This window comes from Thermobia domestica, chromosome 12 (assembly GCF_964235325.1).
Source record: "Thermobia domestica chromosome 12, izTheDome1.hap1.1, whole genome shotgun sequence".
NCBI lineage: Eukaryota > Metazoa > Arthropoda > Insecta > Zygentoma > Lepismatidae > Thermobia > Thermobia domestica.
This window is the reverse complement of record NC_137465.1, coordinates 27770740-27790894: the sequence shown is the minus strand read 5'-3', so window position 1 is coordinate 27790894 and position 20155 is coordinate 27770740. Positions and strand designations below refer to the sequence as shown.

Genomic DNA, 20155 nt, shown 5'->3' with positions numbered 1-20155 from the left:
TCAAATGATCCAAATGATTCAACGTTTCAAACCCTACAAAGAACAGGGAACACCTAAAGCGTTTTTTATAAATGATCCTTACAAACAGCTTTCACTTCCATTTTTCAATCGATTCAAGTTTAATTATTTTGTGATAGCGCTTTAGATTCAAATACAATGTAAAGCGTTCATTGAGATCAGTGTTTCAGAAGATTTTATTCCGGGGGCTGGTGGAGATATCTACGTATAAAAATCCTTTAATAGAAGTACAAGTACGCCTAGAAGTGGCAATTTTATCAGTAACTAACTATTGTTTCATGGTCTTTCTCGTTCCGAACCAAGACAGAAAGGTGTCAGCCTTTCTCGACACTGAGTTTCGAAAAAGATTCTGATTTGACAATAAAATTTATCTTTTTTATCCTTTCATGCTGTTATTCGAAGATAAACCATTTCTTAAATGGGAAAGTTACATAGGCCTCCTTATTTGTTGAAGTGGCGCCAGGGGTTCTGAAAAAGGATATCAGAATAAATGGGGAAATCTTGCCTTTCGTCTGTACTGACGGTATTGACAAATGTTCCTATCGAAGTAATTACGGGTTCAGTCGAAACTAAGCAGTCGTTGCTGGAGGATTGCAGTCGTGTTTTGTGTTGTGCTCTGTTAACCAAACTAGGTTAAAAGTTATAATTTTAACCACTTGGTTTAACAGCTCTTTTGTGGGCCTCAGCCTTTCTGGTGTTGCCACGAGACGAGACAGAACCATTCGATACGATACGAGACGGACACATCTTTTCTAGACGAGACGACACAGCCAGAAGTCTCGTCTTGTCTCGTTTCGTCTCGTGGCAACACTAGACTCTCTAGATATATCAGTGCAAGGTATGACAACGTTCCTCACGGAGCACATGTTAGCTCTCAGCCTCTTTCTTTCACTGATGTTTGTTTACGTAGTAGATGAATATATAGAGAGTAACAAAAGGATGAGATATGCAGATTCTCCTGAAACCACATTAAAATTGTAGCAGTATTTGGAGCTTGTTATAAATGGATTTACCGGGGAACTAAAATAATTATGGGAACTGATCATACAGTATTGATATAAATAAACATGGAAACAAGTAAATACAAAGAACTGAAATCGTGAATTGTTTTCAAAATACAGAAATCTCGAAGGAATATCTGTTTAGGCGGCTTTAATTGTAAAGGAATTTTGAATAAATTTGCATCCCCTGTATTCTTATACATAAAAAATAGAAATCTTTCTTTTAGCGTACGAATGAGATGCTTTAGGAAATTAGGTTAAGATAATTAAAATGATACTGTCCTTTGCAAAATTTAAGAGGAATACCATGATCGAAAAAGCATGAGTCAAACTATAAAGGTCAGTGGTAGCTTTTGCCATTTCTTACGACCACTATACGCACCTTATTGCGAAAAATTTATTCGTATTATAAAACCGATATCATTCAATAAATGTCAAATTTAACAGATCTTGAGAGATGAAATGACAAAAATTGTCATTACCTCTGTCGCATAAGATATTCTAGCTTTGTGACCCATGTTATTATATGACTTTCACGATAAGTGACAAGGAGAATATAAATCCCAAATTCAAAACGTAAGGAAAGAAACCGGCTGTTCGCGCTTCAAATTATGAAAAATGTACCAAAATGGTTGAAATTATGATTTTGTATTTCTTTACGAGAAAGAAGAATAAAAATAAAAATTGGAGCAATTCTAATCATGTATGTATAAGTCCACTATCTTCTTCAAGTTACTAAACTAACTTCAAGTGTTTCAACCATTTTTGACACATAACTCGAAAACTTTTAGAGATATTAGAGGCAAGAATACGTGGTTGATAATGAGCTTTTTAATTATGTCACAATACTTTTGAACTTTACCTTATGAGAAATGGCATATTCCAAAATTAGTTCAGTACCACCCTAACCTGAATTTTACCAAATGATTAGCGAAAGTGATACGGTGTGCATCGTCCAGGGATTAATTCCCGGTTTGGCACTCAAACATTTCTGTGTTGACCAAATATCGAGAGAAAAGTTGGGAAACTAAAAGATAGCGGACTTCAATCTAGACAGCCGGCGACGTTGGGTGTGGTTGTCCTTACTACTAACATAAGCCCGCTGCAGGCTCAGATCACAAGGGACTGTTGCGCCAGGATTATCTATCTATCTATATATATATATATATATATATATATATATATATATATTGGTGTTATTATTTTACCCTACATTCTCTCAGTAGCGTAAGTAAGGACGAATGGGCCTCCCCGCAAAAATGTTAAACGGACCCCCTCTTTCCACATTCATGAGTCACGTAAAATTTACAGAGAACAGTTTTGACTTTCTATGTTCTATCTAGTGAGTCACAACTTGCTCATATGCAAAAAAATGCACATTATTATTATTATTATTATTATTATTATTATTATTATTATTATTATTATTATTATTATTATTATAATATTGTGCTATAGTTTTCGTCTATTCTGCTATACCAAATTCGAGAGTCTACGACATCCGACATTTTTAATGAGGTGTGGTCGTCCCACTTTTTGTTGTTTGGTTCGATGCTGGTTCCACTGTTCTTTTCCCATCTTTGAAATACATAAGCACGGCAGATCGCGAAAACTCGACAAGTCGCGTTGTTTCCGAAATGAAGCTCCCAGCCACTTAGTCACCCTGATATATCGTCGTCCTTCCCCATTCAAGGCACAAGCATCACACTGACTAATCGAGTGAGATTCTTGTCGTGTTTGGCGCGCGGTTGTGTTATGCCTTGTAGCTCTTATCTCAGCCCGATGATTTCGTTCAAAAAGTAGCGAGTGGTCATAATGTTTTCGATGGTCAGTAAAAGTTTTGTTGGCATTTAATTTACTAAATAATCGCTCAGGTGTTACCGTCTTCATAGGTAAAAATGAGATATAGTTGGAACATCACATAATTTTTAACATCTTAACATTATAAAGTTTAACTTCGAAACTGAAATGGGCCTCTTTCTGTTCTGGGCCTCTCAATGTTGCGGGCCCTGCAGGCCCTTTAGTTGCGCCACATCATTCTCTCTGCTCAGAAGGATAGGGACAAATAGAAAAGTCAAAATTCATTTTGTCCATTTTTCATGCATCATGCACTTCAGAAAAAGAAATCATATAATACTGATATGTAAGAAAATATTAGTATTGTTTGTCTGTTTTCTGTATACAAAGAACCATTTAGGTTCTTTTTATCTCATATTCTGGTAATAATCAAAAAAAGAAAAGAGTTTCATGTGATAAACGTACGAAAGATAATTTGTCAACGCGATGTGAATGACGTTCTCTGCAACCTAATTCCCGTTTTTCGTACAAAACTATTCCTACCTGCAAAAAGAAAAGATTTATGTTACTCATCAATGGTTGAGGTTTTGCCCTGCGGCTGAACAACACGGCTTGTATAAATAGACTCTGACTGACTGCAGGTGCACGAAAAAAAAAAAAACTGTTGGATTCCTCTCCCCGCCCACTTCAAGTGTGGATATCCTGGACACATTCAAACTGAGCGGTACGATCTTTCAGTTCCTCCCAGTAGAGGTACCAGCAGTGATTGCTAAATGAAAAAGTGAGCATCTGGTGGCGAAAAGGCGAAGTGCTCGGACAAGGGGGAGTTCACAGGAACCTTAAGGCCGGAAGCCCCCTTAAATACGTCACTGTCAGAATACCACTTGCCTCGTGAAAGCCGCTACGTCACACGATACAGTTTAATGTCAGCAGTGTTACCACAGTTTCATCAAAATAACCTTCGATCGAAAATATTTACGAAGGAGTGCAACTAACTTTCTGACCGACCCACGTATGTATATCTATCTATCTATATATATTGGGATCGTCACTGAATTCATTGCGTTGTTTCTGGAGATATGAATCTTCTTTTTTAAAAAGGATAGTTTATAAAAAAGCTTTACAGCTGTTAAGAATAGAGCAACCTCCGTTAGAAACAGTCCCTGGTTCGATCCCAAGCCAGTTAATAGTGTATGTCTTTCCTCATCATCAGGGATGAATTCAGGGGGTAGCCCGGGGGGAATCTCCCCCCCCCGGAGAAACTTCCAAAATTTCAGTCACAAAATGTAGAAATTACTTCACCCAATTATTTGCTTTTCTTTCCGTGCACATGCAGACGAAATCCGATCTCTCAATATATATATAAATGACGCAGACCCACTCTATATAAATATTAAACAATTAACATCTAAGATAAATACCAAAATAGCCAATAAAACCTGTATTTCTTAACGCTATGACCGAGTTTGACAGAACATGAAATTGTCAACTGTTGAAGAAAGGTTTGTATTTTAGTAGGTACTATACTCTCGCCCTATACAGGGTTTTTATAAAGTATGGACGGATTTAATTCGCTTATAAACATAAAAATGCTCATATTGAAATCAAATAAAGTGCAAACGGTAGCGGAAGGATTAAATTTTTACCTGTAATCTGCACCAGCTCAGTTCATTCACCGCCACACCTCCAACTGGGCGCCATTTACGTCCACACATTCGCTTAGGCGGCGCTGGAATCCACTCACCGCGTTCCGCTGTGTTTGATCCGAAATGCCAGCCACAGACGCCCTGATTTTGTCCTTTAAGTTCTCCAAACCACTTGGCTTCTTTGCATAAACTTCCGTTTTCACATGACCCCAAAGCCAGAAGTCGCAGGGGGTAAGGTCGAGTGATCTTGGCGGCCAAGCGGTCGAGCCACCGCGGCCAATCCATCGGTTAGGGAATTTCTCGTCAAGGAACTGTCTCACCTTAATTGCATAGTGAGGGGGTGCCCCGTCCTGTTGGAACACGATATCGTTCTGGATTCCACGTGCTTCCAGTTCCGGAATGAGGTATTTCTGCAACATATCCAGGTACGAATCTCCATTCACGGTCTCGTCTTCAAAAAAGAACGGTCCAATCAGATGATCATAGGACACAGCGCACCGAACTTTCACTTTAGGGCTATCTCTCTCATGTGTCTCAAATTCCTTTGGGTTTTCCGTGCCCCAAACGCGGCAGTTGTGTCGGTTAACCTTCCCGGAGACATGGAAGGTTGCCTCATCTGAGAACATGATGGCTGAAAGGAGAACGTCGCCATGTTCCAACTGCTTGAGCATGGCGTCACAGAAGTTGAACCGGATGTCCAAATCTTCATCATGCAGATCCTGGACTATCTTGATTTTGTAACTTTTGGCCTTGATCGTCTTCTTGGCTATCTTAAACACGGTTGTCTGTGGAATTCCGAGTTCCATGGACCGTCTAGGAATCGACTTCTGTGGGCTGTTGATGATGCTTTCCCTTACCCTGCTCACTGTTGCAGGCGATGTTGGCGGCCTCCCACTTCGAGGACGGTCCAGGACGCTTCCTTTCTCCAAGAACTTAGCATGCCACTTTCGGATTGCACTCTCAGTCGGTGCCGGCTTTTTGAACTCTTTGGTGAACTTTCGACACACCAGAATTGGTGATTTTAGCTCTGCGTACCACAGAACACATTGCGCTTTCTCTTTCACCGACGCCATCTTTGATACGGTAAAAAAAAATAGTCTTCTCAGAGGAGTTTTTCATTTATTTATTTCTTTAAAAGACACACACACCAATACAGCTTACAACTTACTTTTAACAGTCAACATTGAAACAACAATGAAAACAACAATGGATGGAATTTGGTAAGAAACTGGCCCTTGCCCTCCCTCTCTCAACATGTTCAGAGTTGCCGCTTATCTAACAGTGTTGTCAACTAAAAATTTAATCCTTCCACTACCGTTTGCACTTTATTTGATTTCATTATGAGCATTTTTATGAAAATTATAAGCAAATTAAATCCGTCCAGACTTTATGAAAACCCTGTATTATATATTAGTACTGTAGGTAGCACTAGCACAGATCGAGATAGAAAAGGAAAGATAGAGCTTCTTGAAAATGTACAGTTCTTGCATTATTTGAAATAGAGCGCCTAAATTCCATTTCTCGCATCGGAAGTAACAGACGTAAATGTGTTTTACGATTGTTAAAGTAAACACACCTTTCTTTAACTAAAAACAAGTTGAGTTAAAGGGTGAGATTCAGAGGGATCAGGGAGGAACAGTTATCCCTCCTGGGTAAGAGATTTATATAGAATTTATCAATATAATAGTAGTATATAAGTGAAAGATTGCTATTGAAGGTGACGAAGATCCTGCTCAGTGCCGTGCAATGGGGGAGGGGCAACGGCCCCGGGCGCCGAAGTAAGGGGTGTAAAATTCGGGAGGGAAAAAGAAAAAAAGAGGAATGAAACACATATGCACATGTGGGCATGTGCACATATATAAAATGAAAGGAAAAAAGTAATAAAAAGTGCTCAAAATCAAGGAAAAGCAGAGTTTACTTTTTAAAATTTTCTCACCTTTTGCGTCTGGTCTGTCGACCTCACTCTCACGTCGTATACTCTCGCCCTAAGCGCTGATTTTCCACGACACGGCACAAAGTCGTGGAAAATCCTACTGAAGATTTCGTAAACTAAACTATTGATGTGTATGCAATGAAGAAACCAAGGCTAATATGCTTGATTTAGAATCAGAAGTGTGAGAAAGAATGATAACTTTTTGTTAAGATATTCCTATGTATGTTTGTTTTAGGACAAAAAAATATTTGCGTTAATTTAAATATTTTTGAAAACTTCTACATTAGTATCAAACAGTAACTACTGAACATAGGAAATAATAACAGAAATGGCTGCTGTAAATAGCAGTTAAAGTTTAGTCTAAAATATTTTTTGCCAGTCTTTATTTAATGTTTTAGATAAAATTAAACGATTGTTTTTTTTTTTTAATTATAATCTCACATTGAATGTTTATCAGCAATTAGTCTCAATATGAGGTAAGATGTGCATGTGAATGGAATTGTTACATATGCTGCTTTCTTGCAAAAATACAGAAAAACAACCCTTGCCCCCGAGGAGTTCACATCCCCCCCCCCCCGGGGTGAAAATGCCTGAATTCAACACTGCTCGCCATCCACCTGCGTATATTGTTCCATCACTTGCAGTGTATTAAATGTATCTTAGGAATATTAAACAAAAAATTTCATAACTGATAATTCATACATGTTCAGTATTTTTGTTTAACCGCTATTAATAATCTGAATTCTCAATCGTAAAGCAAACTAAAGATGAAAAAAAAAATGTTTTTGGCTATCTGCTTTAAAACTAGCGTTAATGAAAATAATTGGTTAATAGAAAAGTAGGAGAGCTCTTCCAATTTATTCCGAGTAATTTGAATTCAGTTTGTGACGTAATCTTCCGTTCTTACGTTTAATGTGCGAGGAATGTTTATGATTGCTTCTGGCCGTTCACACATGCGTGTAAGCGCTGTGATCAGCTCAATGTAAATCTAACATGGGGGAGTTCCTGCAAGTCCTATTGGTGCTGCCATCTGTATGTAGCTTGTGGAACAAAGTTGTTCAATATCTTGATGGACATCATAGTTCAGCTAAGAGATGGAGCTGGTTCTGAAACTCTGAGGTCTCATTGGATTGGTCTGTATTTTGAATTAAGCATACTAGATGTGGAATTTGTGTGTGTATTAAGTTTGTGTTAGTGTTGTATGCAATTATGAAGCTGTTAATATTTTGGGCGGTTGCTTTTGTGTTTCACTTACGAGACTCCCATTGCCTAGAATGACCTTGCCTATTTATTGAGAAAAGTAGGCAATGAAATGTCATCTCGATACTGCCCAATGGAATGGCCTGTTCATTTACGGGTATTTAAAGTGCAAAGTAAACATATCCACATGTTTGTGTTTACGAATAATCATCTCAGGAATGTTGTTTTCATGTTGTTTCTACAATCGTTGATCAAGCAAAATGGAGGGTTATATTCAGAATAAAGTGAAAACATCTGTTTTTTCTACCCATAAAAGAAAAATTTTTAAAATATTACTTTAGTGAATTTGAAATGGTAATTTCGAAAAAGTCTATACATTTTTGTGATTACGTAGGATGTAAGTAGAGATTAGTGTAATTTATACAAGGGACTAAGTGGGCCTTAATACGTGTCATGTTGGAACGATATGATGAGGGATTGTGTTAGATTTATATTTCATTATGTTTAGGCATACAGTGGAAAGTTACGGAAAATTTAATGTTCCTGTGAAATTAGTATTTCCGGATTCGCCTTGCACTTAATGTATAAAATTCATTCTCATGGTGATTTTTTGCTGTTGATGAAACTGGTTTTTCATGTTGAAGAGTTTGAGAAGATTTCTCAAATCGAAAAAATGTTATATAATTTTCCTAATTTGTGTTAATATTAGGTTAGGTTAGGTTTGCTATTTTCAATTAGCACTTACCCTCTAAACGTATACCCTCTTCGTTTAAACATAAACCCTGATTTGTTCAAGAAGTTATTTGTTATCAAAGTAATATTTAGTAACATTACTGATTTTATTCTTTCTAGTATTATTTCTATTGTTTACAGTATGATTCTACTGAATCCCATGCACCCCATTGGTATTGTAGAAACCCCAATAAAATACACATAAATTACAAATTAATGTCAGCAAAAGTAACGGTTAAAAATTAAAATCAATTTCAAAGTTAGTAGATTAAAATTGGCAATTTTCACTATTATATGATGGGAATTGTCTTCAGTTTGAGAAGTTAATAGAATATTTAATGGATAAAATGGCATATTTTTTGTATTTGGAGGGGGTGATTTTTTTTATTTTTTTTATTTTACTTTCTGTATTTTTGTTGGTTCAGGTTCGGTTAGGCTAGGTTAATTTTGTATTGCCCCCCCACCCCAGTTCCAAAACTAACCCGATAAAATTAAAGATAAGGGATATTTAATCGATTATTATGAGAAGTCATTGCTTACAAACAAAACTGATAATTAATTTAAAAGAAGTCGTAAAACTGAGGAAAAATAATGAAATTGTGTATTTTTAAAATATGTATTTATGTATATTTGTAAGAACACGTTATTAGTTTATAGCTATATTAAAATGTAATAATGTTGTGTGTGTGTGTGTGTAATGTCAAAGTCGTACCAAATTCCAGTATACAGGTATAATATTCAATTCATGATTTTATTGTTAAAAACCCCAGAAGTTCATGGCCCAGATTTCAAGGAAGAATTTGGCGCCTTCCATTAATCTACTACCATATTGGAACCACACAGTACGGGTTAAAATAATCCACAAAGTACTTTTTTTTTTAAAGAATACGTATACACATCACAATATTAAAAATTTTAATATTAAATTTTAATTTTATTAATATTAAAGTTTTAATTGGTTAATAGTTTGGTTAATTTTTAATGCATTAAATACTATTAAACTATAATTTCACAAGGGTATTGTAAAACGTTATAATTTCATATTAACGTGATAATATTTCGTATTAACTATTGTAAAGATTAAGCGATAACATTATCAACTTGATTTCATTAATAGTTAAAATTACATTCAGTGATGGGTGGACTATCGAGCCACTGTAGATGATTAATAGTTTCGTCAGGTAATCGGAAGTTCCCTGCCAATCCTTTGATTATCTTTTCTTTAGGTCTTATCGAGGTAATGGAAGCCATATTTACTGTATAGGAAGTAACGTCATTTGTTGTTTTGCTTGGGGGGTACAAGGATTCGTACTAGAGTATCACGTTTTTCATAGTGGTAGAGCACTTACCTATTGTGTGTAGGGTCCCTGGTTCGTTCCCAGACCAGATAAGTTTGTGGTGGACGACATGGTTTCCGTGGGTTTTCTTGGGGTCTCTCGTTTCCTCCCACTTTCTCATTCCACGGATTCTTCCATCATCATTCACTTGCTTTAATCATCGTTTCCTTTAGCCTAAAAGCCATAAACGTGGGACGTTAAACTCAATGATTTAATTGAGCTCCTTCGTGGCTAAGCGGTTAGCGTACGCGCCTATGGCGTGGAAGACCCGGGTTCGATTCCCGGCGGGAGCTCATGTGGTTCGGATTCCACGTTAATCAGTAGGTCCACGTCTCATATAGCCTCGCTGCTGAACGGGACGTTAAACTCAAAATCAACTCAACTCAATGATTTAATTGCATTTTACCACAGTGCCTTGTCGTTGGTGTTTTTCGAAAGTTTCCAAAGTTTAGACAAAAGATTTCTTTTTCACTGATATTCAAAAAGGTAGATGCCAATGGCGACTCTTGAAGGAAGTCACCGGTAGAAAAAGAATAAATTATTTGGTCTAGGAATTAATTCGTGCGGGTGGACAAGAGATGGCGCAACGAACAGAGCGTCCCACAGTTCCGTGTATCCACACATGTGTTGCAAACCCCTGTCATCGCGTATCGTTCGTAGTATAGGGCAGTGGATTAAAGCGTCAACAACACCAGTTTGTAGGTAAGTGAACATGGCGCAATTTGTGCCTGATAAAGTGTTTTTGCGGGGTGTCCTGCTGCATTACTTTAACATGCAGAAAAGTGCGACTGAAAGTCATCGTATTTTGGTGGAAGTGTATGGTGACCATGCTCTAGCTGAGCAAACGTGTCAGAAGTGGTTTGCACGGTTTAGAAGTGGTGATTTCGGCTTGGCAGACCAAGAGCGAGCTGGACAGCCAAAAAAATTTCAAGACGAAGAATTGACAGCATTGCTCGAGCAGGATTCGTGTCAAACCCAGGAACAACTTGCAGCAGCATTAGGCGTTGATCAAACAACAGTCTCCAAACGCTTGAAAGCCATGGGAATGATTCAAAAGATGTCACATTGGGTTCCACATGAATTGAAAGACAGAGACGTTGAAAGACGAAAAACCATTTGCGAATTGCTGCTTCAACGACAGAGCAGAAAGGGGTTTCTGCATCGAATTATTACGGGTGATGAGAAGTGGATCCATTACGAGAACCCTAAACGAAAAAAGGCCTGGGTGAAACCAGGTGAACCAGGTCCATCACAACCAAAACGAGATATTCACTGTGCAAAGGTTATTCTGTGCATATGGTGGGATATGAAAGGTGTGGTGTACTATGAGCTGCTGCAACCGGGTGAAACTATGAATGGAGAACATTATCGACGACAATTAATGCGTTTGAAGCAAGCTCTGGCCAGAACACGACCAGAATGGGAGAACAGACATGATAAACTTATTGTTCAACATGATAACGCTCGCCCACATGTCGCAAAACCTATTTAGAAAATGTCGGATGGGAAGTTTTACCCCACCCGCCGTATTCACCAGACGTTGCTCCTTCGGACTACTACTTGTTCGATTGCATGAACAACGATTTGATTGGACAGCGGTTTACTTCTTCAGAAGATATCGAAACATGGGTCTATGACTGGATCGCTTCCAAGGATGAGGACTTCTTTCGCCACGGAATCCGTACATTGCCTGACAAATGGGCGAAAGTGGTGGCTAGCGATGGACAATATTTTTCTTAAGGTATTTATGTATTTTGTGTTTGTACTACAGCTTCAATGTGTGCGTACCAACCGCACGAATTAATTCCTAGACCAAATAATATAATTGCTACGAGCTAAGGGAGAAAACATAATTCTTGCCCTGATTATTGTATACACAAATTAGAAGATTAGGTAGATGTTATTTCTTTTTAGATTTAGTGATATAAGTTAAAAACTTTTACAGATATGATTTCCACAAAACTTTGCAATTGTATCTAAAGAAAGACTCACCTTAAGGCTTCGTTCAATGCTTCCTATTGGATCACTGAGTGATATCAATTGTAAGGTCCACATTCAGCATATTTCTTTAGAAACGATCGGAAACACATGATAGCGGAAGTACATCATGCTTGATTCATTCATACTGATATATCGAGTGTAAACGTCCGATCGGTTTATATCTGAAAACTTACAAGAAAATAAGTTGTTTCACTCGAGCAGACGTTTCTACAAAATGGAAAATTTATAAGTAAAATAAGATGTAGCTAAATTATATTTCGTGAAGGAATGAAGATGTGAATGTAAGTAATTATTGTTAGTGCACGGGATATTGAAATGAATTTTGAGTGATAGTGAAAATGTGTAAGTGTAGTCTTATGCGTATACTCGTGTCGCTGACCACGGGTAGAGCTCCTTCGGGCTAAGCGGTTACCGTACGCGCCTTTGGCGTGGGAGACCCGGGTTCGATTCCCGGCGGGAGCTCAAGTGGTTCGGAGGCCACGTTAATCAGTATGTCCACGTCTCATATAGCCTCGCTGCTGAACGGGGCGTTAAACTCAAAATTAACTCAACTTGGTTTCCAGGACGGACCCCCTCGCTACTGCTCTGCGCTCCGGTCCTGACTCGATTAGATAGCATGAATGCTTTCTGGTGGCCATATAGCACAAGTTGGATTCGTGTTTTATGCACTGTAGTTTTTATGCCATACATCCACCCTGTGTTTGTACTTAGCCCGCCTGAAGTCAGTCTGCAAGTAGTGATGGAACTCTTCGTTTAGTGCATGCTCTGCTACAAGAAATGCAAATCTCGAACCTAACCTGAAAATGTAAGAAATATATCAAAATTTGGTAGAACCGTCTGCTCGAGTAATGATTAATAAGTAAATGACTAATAAGTAACCACTTAACCACCCCGTTTGGAAATTAAAAAAAAAAAAAAAAAAAAAACTAATATTGCTTTGTATATTTGTTGGGGTGGGTGTAACAAAAACACTCTATGACGACCCTAAAGCTAAGGTACATGCCGTATTTCAACATCATTTTTTTTTTCAGTGGGTTTTAAAGAAATATACCGCATATAGAACTTGCAATAGCTGTACTTTGCATTGACTGATAAATATTATAATGAATGGTGGAATTTCTAAATTTCCAACGAAGTTCAGAGAAACTTAGGTGAGGAAGGTAAAGAAATATATTCCATGAAAAAAATGTAATATATCGGCCTACTCTTTCTTTACCATATTGATTGAAACCGCTAATGCGACTCGAGTTCCCTTGCACTTTCTATGTGACCAGAAGTAATGGTATTATTTGAGTCATCCATTGCATCTCGAGAAGAAGAAGGGCTATTTATAGCGGACTTCCGGTTAGGATTCACCCGGTCATTTTTGTTATCGTGACCTTTCCGTAAGTGGCGTCTCCACAACTTTTAGGGGCTTGGATTGCTTTTAGAGAAGAACTTGTCAGAAGGTGGCTTTTGACTTATTTGCCATTCTATTAGCGGCTTCGGCACGGATCCATTTTGAGGAGGTTTCGACAAGATAGAGGTTTTAAAAGGTTTATGAATTTAATTAGTGCGTTGGTTAGAGTTCATTATCCCTTCTCAGCGCCGAAGCTGTATGCGAGTAAACCTACATTGTATGATGGAATCCGAACTCATGCAGATGACTGTTGTCCTTTTGTTCGATCTACATTTCGCAGTCAGTGAACATACACTCACTGTAAACACTCACTGGAAAATGCATGAGTTGACAGTTACAATAAGAATATACAGGATTGAATATCATTGATAGCAGTGAGTACTTACGGACTTTTTGCCAAGTGTACAATATGACTTTTCTCGCCTTCTGCTGATAGCGGCATTCTTCACCAGTGCTGCTGTGGGTGTGATAAGACAGTGAGTAACAACTAGAGGAACGAAACGAGCTTGAGATCCTTGACTGGACTAACCATTCATTCTACTTCAATTTGCTTCACAACTACGAATTTCCAGTTGAATTTGTAAACAAAACACTCTGTTGTTGTGTGTTATGGTATACTAAAGGAGTAACTATTTTCATTATTATTATTTCCAGACCCACTGGATATGATGGACAATGAAACATTTTGAATTGGCTCAATTCCTTAACTTTACGATTTTTTTCTCAGGCCTTTGGGAGCAGCAACAGGTCTACAAATTTTTGTGTATAAACTTATGACCCCAGACTACATGCACACACAAATTCAGACCTTTACGTCAGTTGTTCCCTCTTCTCAAACATGTCTTCTGTGTCCAAAAATGTTGCTATAGGAGGCCCTGTTTTCACCCTTTTCAAGTAGTTTCAGGCAAAAATGTTATGGGAACAAAGTTTTAACTACAAGTTGGAGGCGCCCAGCAATTTTCATTTCGGTAGGATCAGCTCATATAAGGATATTGAATAATCCGTAAATGCCTCAAATCGAAGAAAGAAAAAAAAAGCGACAGCTGCTCTGTCGCTATGGGATGTTTTAAAAATTCAGTGATCGACGCATCTATCAGTTGGTGAGCTTTCTCGGTAACTGACCTGATTTGTTGGATATTTAGACCAATTCATACGATATAGTTAGTACCAAAGAAATCTATGTCGCCTATAGTAAATAATTCATTATTCTTGTTGTGTGGTGAATCTAGAGCACACTCTTATGTTGCCAAGGAACACATCATTCTAAATGGCTAGGATCGATAGAAGTACCTTAAGTAATTAATTTCAGTTAGCATATTTAGTGTTTTAATTAGTATGACTAAATAGAAACTATTCTTTTATACAAAATTTCTAATATTAAACGAAACAAGCATGAATTAAAAATTCTTTATTGTATATTAAATACATTTAAGTATATATATATATATATATATATATATATATATATTTTTATTTCTTACAGAAACGAATTTTGTATTTGAATGATCGCATTATGAGTAGAAGAGCAAAATGACAGAAGATTTAGCTGTGAAGTTAGTCAAGGTTGACAATTGGGGAATATTCTTCCTCCAGCGGTTGCAGCAGCTCTTCACAAAAGGGGATTTCTGCGATCTAACTTTAAAATTCTCTGGTGAAGTGAAAATAAAGGTAAGATGACTAGTCTGTGTAATTGTAATAAATGTAATTTTATTATTTTGTCCGTATTTTTTTATTTGGAGAACTGTTCGCGTTTTCTGTTATTCTAATCTAAATATTTTTGGGGCTATAACCGAAGATTTGCTTGGTAACTCGTAATAGGGTGGTTGATGTATGGTCAGCACATCGGTTCTCGCAATCTTGTTTTTTAGCTTCGTAGTCCGAAGTTCTACCATTCGCCTCACGACACTAAATAACACCAAAAATGGTATACACAGTAGAATCGAAAGCCGGACTGCATATATCAAAATACACACACTAATCATTACGCTGTACGCGTAAATGTTTATTTATTCCTCAACTCAACATGTTTCATCGATAAGAGAGAAGCTTTTTACCTTTTACGATGAATTTGACCATATCTATTGTTTAATGATGTTCGTCATTTACTCTACAATACCGTTTGACTGAATTCAATTAACCAAATAAATAAATTAATGAAAAAAAAAATTGCACGCCTAAAAATACCAACTGTGAGCAGTGTGTTTGGTTTGAAGTCATATGTTGTCAACTATGTCTTTTCGCGCTAAGAGTGTATCAAACATACATAATAATAATAATAATAATAATAATAATAATAATAATAATAATAACTTAATCAGGTTCAACCTAATTTTTGTTCAGCCGAAGCCTAATGAAATCACCAATTTTCAGTGTTTCAATGTGCAGTTTTTCATCAGTTTCATTCAAATTAGGCCGCGGTGGCTCAGTTGTGGAGCATTCACCTTTGGTGCATGAGGTCCCTCGTTCGATCTCAGCACGCGCCAAGTTGGATTTGTGGTGGACAAACATCATGTGCGTGGTTTCTGTCGGGGTCCTCCCGTTTTCATTCACTTCAATCCACCACTTATCATCACCTCCTTTACCCTACACAGCATAATCGTGGGACGTAAAACAAAGCTTTTTTTTTTTTTTTGTTATTCTAATTACTTTTTAAACGATTCTGTCCTTCATTTACTTACACAAGCTCTAGTTCAGGCAGTACTTTTCTTGTGTACAGAGCAAATTGAGTTTAATATTCAATACTGTATTTGCAAATAAGTATGGAAATAAAAATGTCTCAAAATAATCTTTAAAAATTGGTTTGTCCACTGCTGTATCTTAATTACATTTATCTTCTTTATCTCCTTTCGCAACCTCCTAGTTGAGAAACCCAGTTCTAGTCCATTAGAATCACGCAATGGGGCTTATAAAATTGTACTCTGTTAGTACGTACATCTGTCCTTTACTTCACATGATACTAATTGTTGAACGAAAGCAAATTTTTGAATTCTGTTTTCTGCAATTGATAGCTAGAGCGATTGTTCCAGCCGAGTTCGTTAATGAAATATATCCGTTAACATCTTCACATGAAACTTTAATATATTATATCGATTATCCCTAGCTTCTATACAACTTGTAAAACAGCAGAACACCGTTGATTGTTTGTGATAAAGGATATGTTGCTTTTCTTACCGGTACTGCAAAAGATCTATTAGCGTTTTGTTTATTTTGATTTTCTTTACTGTCTTTATCAGAGTTTATTAGAATATATTCCCTCTGTCGCTCGCAGTGTCTATAAATACTATGTTCCTGGGAGAGTAAGAAGCTTATTATATTTGATCCCACTTCTTTTCCATTGCAGAACTCAACTATTTTTTCTTTCCTTTTCTAGTATGTACAAAATAATATTCAATAAAGCAGATAGTGCTGTTACGATGATTTTGGTGAATCTTGCCTAATTCGACATCTAAGTTTTCGATGTCATTATTGATTCGAAGATGTATTATTTGACAGTGTGTAAAGTATTGATATTACAGCCTAATTCACCGGGTAGTATTTTCTAAATACTAAGTAGTACGCTATGACATTTATGATTATTATATTCCCGCAATGTTTTGGAAAAATGTGGGCGGGACTGATAAGGACCTGTAAGTGAGCTGCAACGCCCTAGCAGTATTGGTGTTTCGGTTTCCGTCAGATCATCGAGGTCTGATCTCTGTTTGATTGACCACTAACCGTTATCACCATCATGAGGAAAATTGATTATTATCTAGATGGAAAAGTAGCGGACTCCACTCAAGTTAAAAACCAAATGCGGTAGCATTCAGGATGTGCTGATTACGTCTTCCCCAACTAGTCAGCTTAACCCGTACTGACGTAAGTTCTCATGCCACTTCAAGCGCTCGTAAGATATAATAGAAACAGCTTTACATTTTACATTTTATTACAAAGTCTTATATAGAGTGTACATGTTAGTAAGCTTAATGTTTTACAAAGTATTCTTGCTAATCTAAAGAGTATATTCTCTTACTTGATATTCACAGTTTGCTAAAAATACGAGGCTCGTCCAGAAAGTAAAGACACTACTTTTCATCATATTCACCACCGGAATTCAGACAATTTCACAGCATGGTAGCAACTTTCGTATTCCAATGTCGTAAACATCAGTTGTCTGGAAGTGGAACCAGTGTATTGACGGTCGTTTGCAATTGTTTATCATTATCAAAATATTTACTGGACAGGTAGTTCCTGAGGTCGAAGAAGACATGGAAGTTCGTCCGAAGCTCGTCCAAATGCGGCCTGTGTGACAACCAATCTTATGCGGTCGTTTCACCTCTCGTCATATAGTGAGGACCATACTCCGAGGGTTTAAAAAAAAAAAATTAATGATACAATGTTAGTGTGTGATTAGTGATGAAATGTAACAAATGCTTAGTTCGTAACATGATTGATAAGTAGAACATGATTTTCTCTCTCATCTTGAGCACACACAAATTGATTTATATTTGTAGTTCGTCTATAGTAACATACAGTAATTATAATTTGTGTGTGCCCAAACGTTGCTAACTCAATAACTATTCAATTTCGCATATTATGCCTAATTCAATTCCTCTCTCTTTTCTTTCCTTCTCAATAAATAGATTAATGGTAAGGTAAAATTATCCGAAACTTGTAAATGGTGATAAGGTACGTATTTTTATACATCGTTGAAAGGATAATGGAAAAACAAATAATTTTTTTAACTAGAAGTTTTTCGTGTGGAATGCCGTTTACAAGATCGCCTCCAATTCATGGTGAATTCTTGCACAGTCAGATAAAAATCATAGTTAAATGATGGCTGTTTCATAAAACGAACAACTTTTCCTTGAAAGAAAAGAAATCGTTATCCTTTCAATGATGAATAAAATTACGTACCATACGATTTTTGGATGGGCCCTATGGATCAAACAGAGGGCCTCATTTGATATACCTTTTGACATACACTTTTTCCTCGTGCTGTATCACCCTTTTATCTCTAGCCAGTAGTGATTTATAAACATTGAACGTTGTATCTTGACGTGTAAGAAATCACAGTTAAATCTTGGTAATTTCGGAAATGGTGCCTCACACGAAAGACTTTTCCTTTAATAAAGAAAAATGTTTGATTTGTTATTAGCTTTTCAATTATGTTTTAAAAGAAAAAATCCATAAACTTTAAGCAAAAGCTTAAAAGCCTGAGTGGGTGGTATAGAAAATTGACCTATTAGCCTTCTCCCACTACATGGTAGTGAAACAAATATTTTCTCCGAAATTCTGTGTTATCAACAAAATTCGAACTAGACAGCTCTGGGCGATAATAGAGGGAGTGGGCGAGTAAAAGATGATCTTCTTCATCACATGATTAAGGAATGGAATGTCTTAAAATGTTTTGGCAAAGAAAAAAGCAGTCTGGAAACTCTGAATGCTTGTCGTTGCTTTGTTACTTGACACTTCCAATCTGCTTTCAACACAATATTTCTTCTTCCGTTGAGAAGGAACGACCCATATATGCAGGCAAGTTGATGAATGTTCATTTCCCCCTCCTCTATATAGAAAGAGAGAAAGAACCCATATGTGTAAGTGATTAGTGGCAGTGTAATGGAAACCAAAACTATGGCAACGTCGTTGGACACACATTTAAGTCACAGTGTCACTTGTAAGAGGATACGACTGTTCGGACAGTTCCGATTACCACCACTAAGGCTATCTTGTTGTTGCGGCCACAATATCTTACTATTGAATATTTTCGAGTTATCGTCCGGTATCTCATAATAAATGCCCCTGTGGAGCAAACAGACTATTGCATTTGATGCTCATAGAACATTTTCTTATCTCACTTTTTGTTTTGTCCTTTTTCTTCAATTGTTTTTTATTATTATTATTATAACCACTGAACGTTTTGCCTCAAACCTTGGTAATTACCAAATTCATTGTTGATACAAATGATTGTAGAAAATGTAACTAACATTTTTTTTTTTCTTTCTTCAGGTTCACAGATTAGTTGTGAATACATGTACAGAATATTTTGTTTCTCTTGAGAAGCAAGGGAACTTATCTGATGGTATTTTGGAACTTCCGAGCGATCTAAATCCAGATGTCGTTGTTCCTATTATCAAGTGAGTAATGAGTTCATTTTACTTGTTTTACTTTGATACTTTTGACAGAAAATAAAAAGCAGATAATTTAAAGTTAGGTTGCATCTTTGTAATGGAAATAAGATGTATGTTAAGCATAATATACATTTTTATATACGACTATTTTGCTTATGTCGGGCAGTTATAGAGGTTAATACAGGACGTGTGAAAATTAACTATTTAATAAAAAAAGAAGAATAACTTGTATACTGACTGACTGATTTTAATGGAATAAATTTTCCATTCCTCACCAGCATTATCCACCAGTTTTTCCGGCCTAGGAACATCTTTAACTGACTTAAGCAGAATCTTGCATCATGTGTGTGCTAAAACATCCTGAATACAAGGGGTATCCAAAACAAACCGAAGAAACTAACTTATTCACATTTTAATCACAAACTTTCAATCCCCTTCAAAGTACTCTCCATTTGCACTAATACATTTGTCTAATCTTTTATTCAGTTTTTACAAACATTGTTTAAATTCATCTTTTATCATGCTTGACAGCGCCTGCGTTATTATTATTTTTTATTTTATTTTTTTATTATTTTTATTTATTTTTATTTTTTTTCTCCTCAGCAAAACGCTTTCCTTTTTGTATGTCTTTTTCGTACCATGTTTCGTCACCTCCTCATAAGTTTTGAAAAAAAGTTTGGATCATTTCGGGACTCTTCTTTCAAAGCACAGCATGCTTCCACGCAACCTTGGTTTTGTTCAGCAATCAGCAGTCGCAGCATGAATTTGGTAGATACCCTCTTCATTCCCAAATATTCTGTCAAAACTCGTTGCACTGGACTCAAGTCACTCCCGACAGCTCACAATTTCTTCAATAATCCGTAGTCGATCTTCGTTGATGATTACACGAACTTTTTCAACATTTTCATATGTTCGGGCCGTGGAAGAACGACACTTGGCATCAATTGACAAATCACCATTTTTGAAACGGAAAAACTACTCAAA

The 20155-nt window shown here is 36.8% G+C and overlaps 1 protein-coding gene across 3 annotated transcripts in view; it reads left to right on the top strand.

Moving 5' to 3' along the window:
• The window catches only part of Cp190 (centrosome-associated zinc finger protein CP190), an 86604-nt gene that overhangs the window by 42178 nt on the left and 24271 nt on the right, over nucleotides 1-20155 (top strand). The window contains exons 1-3 of one of the 3 annotated variants that reach the window (XM_081733568.1): nucleotides 7377-7528; nucleotides 14548-14732; nucleotides 19050-19177. In XM_081733568.1, coding sequence (XP_081589694.1) covers nucleotides 14595-14732; nucleotides 19050-19177 — 266 coding nt within the window. In that variant the 5' untranslated portion in view covers nucleotides 7377-7528; nucleotides 14548-14594. Of the gene's footprint in view, nucleotides 1-7376; nucleotides 7529-7773; nucleotides 7950-14547; nucleotides 14733-19049; nucleotides 19178-20155 lie in introns of those variants that run through there. The other 2 variants (XM_081733569.1, XM_081733567.1) reach the window with 2 other exon arrangements.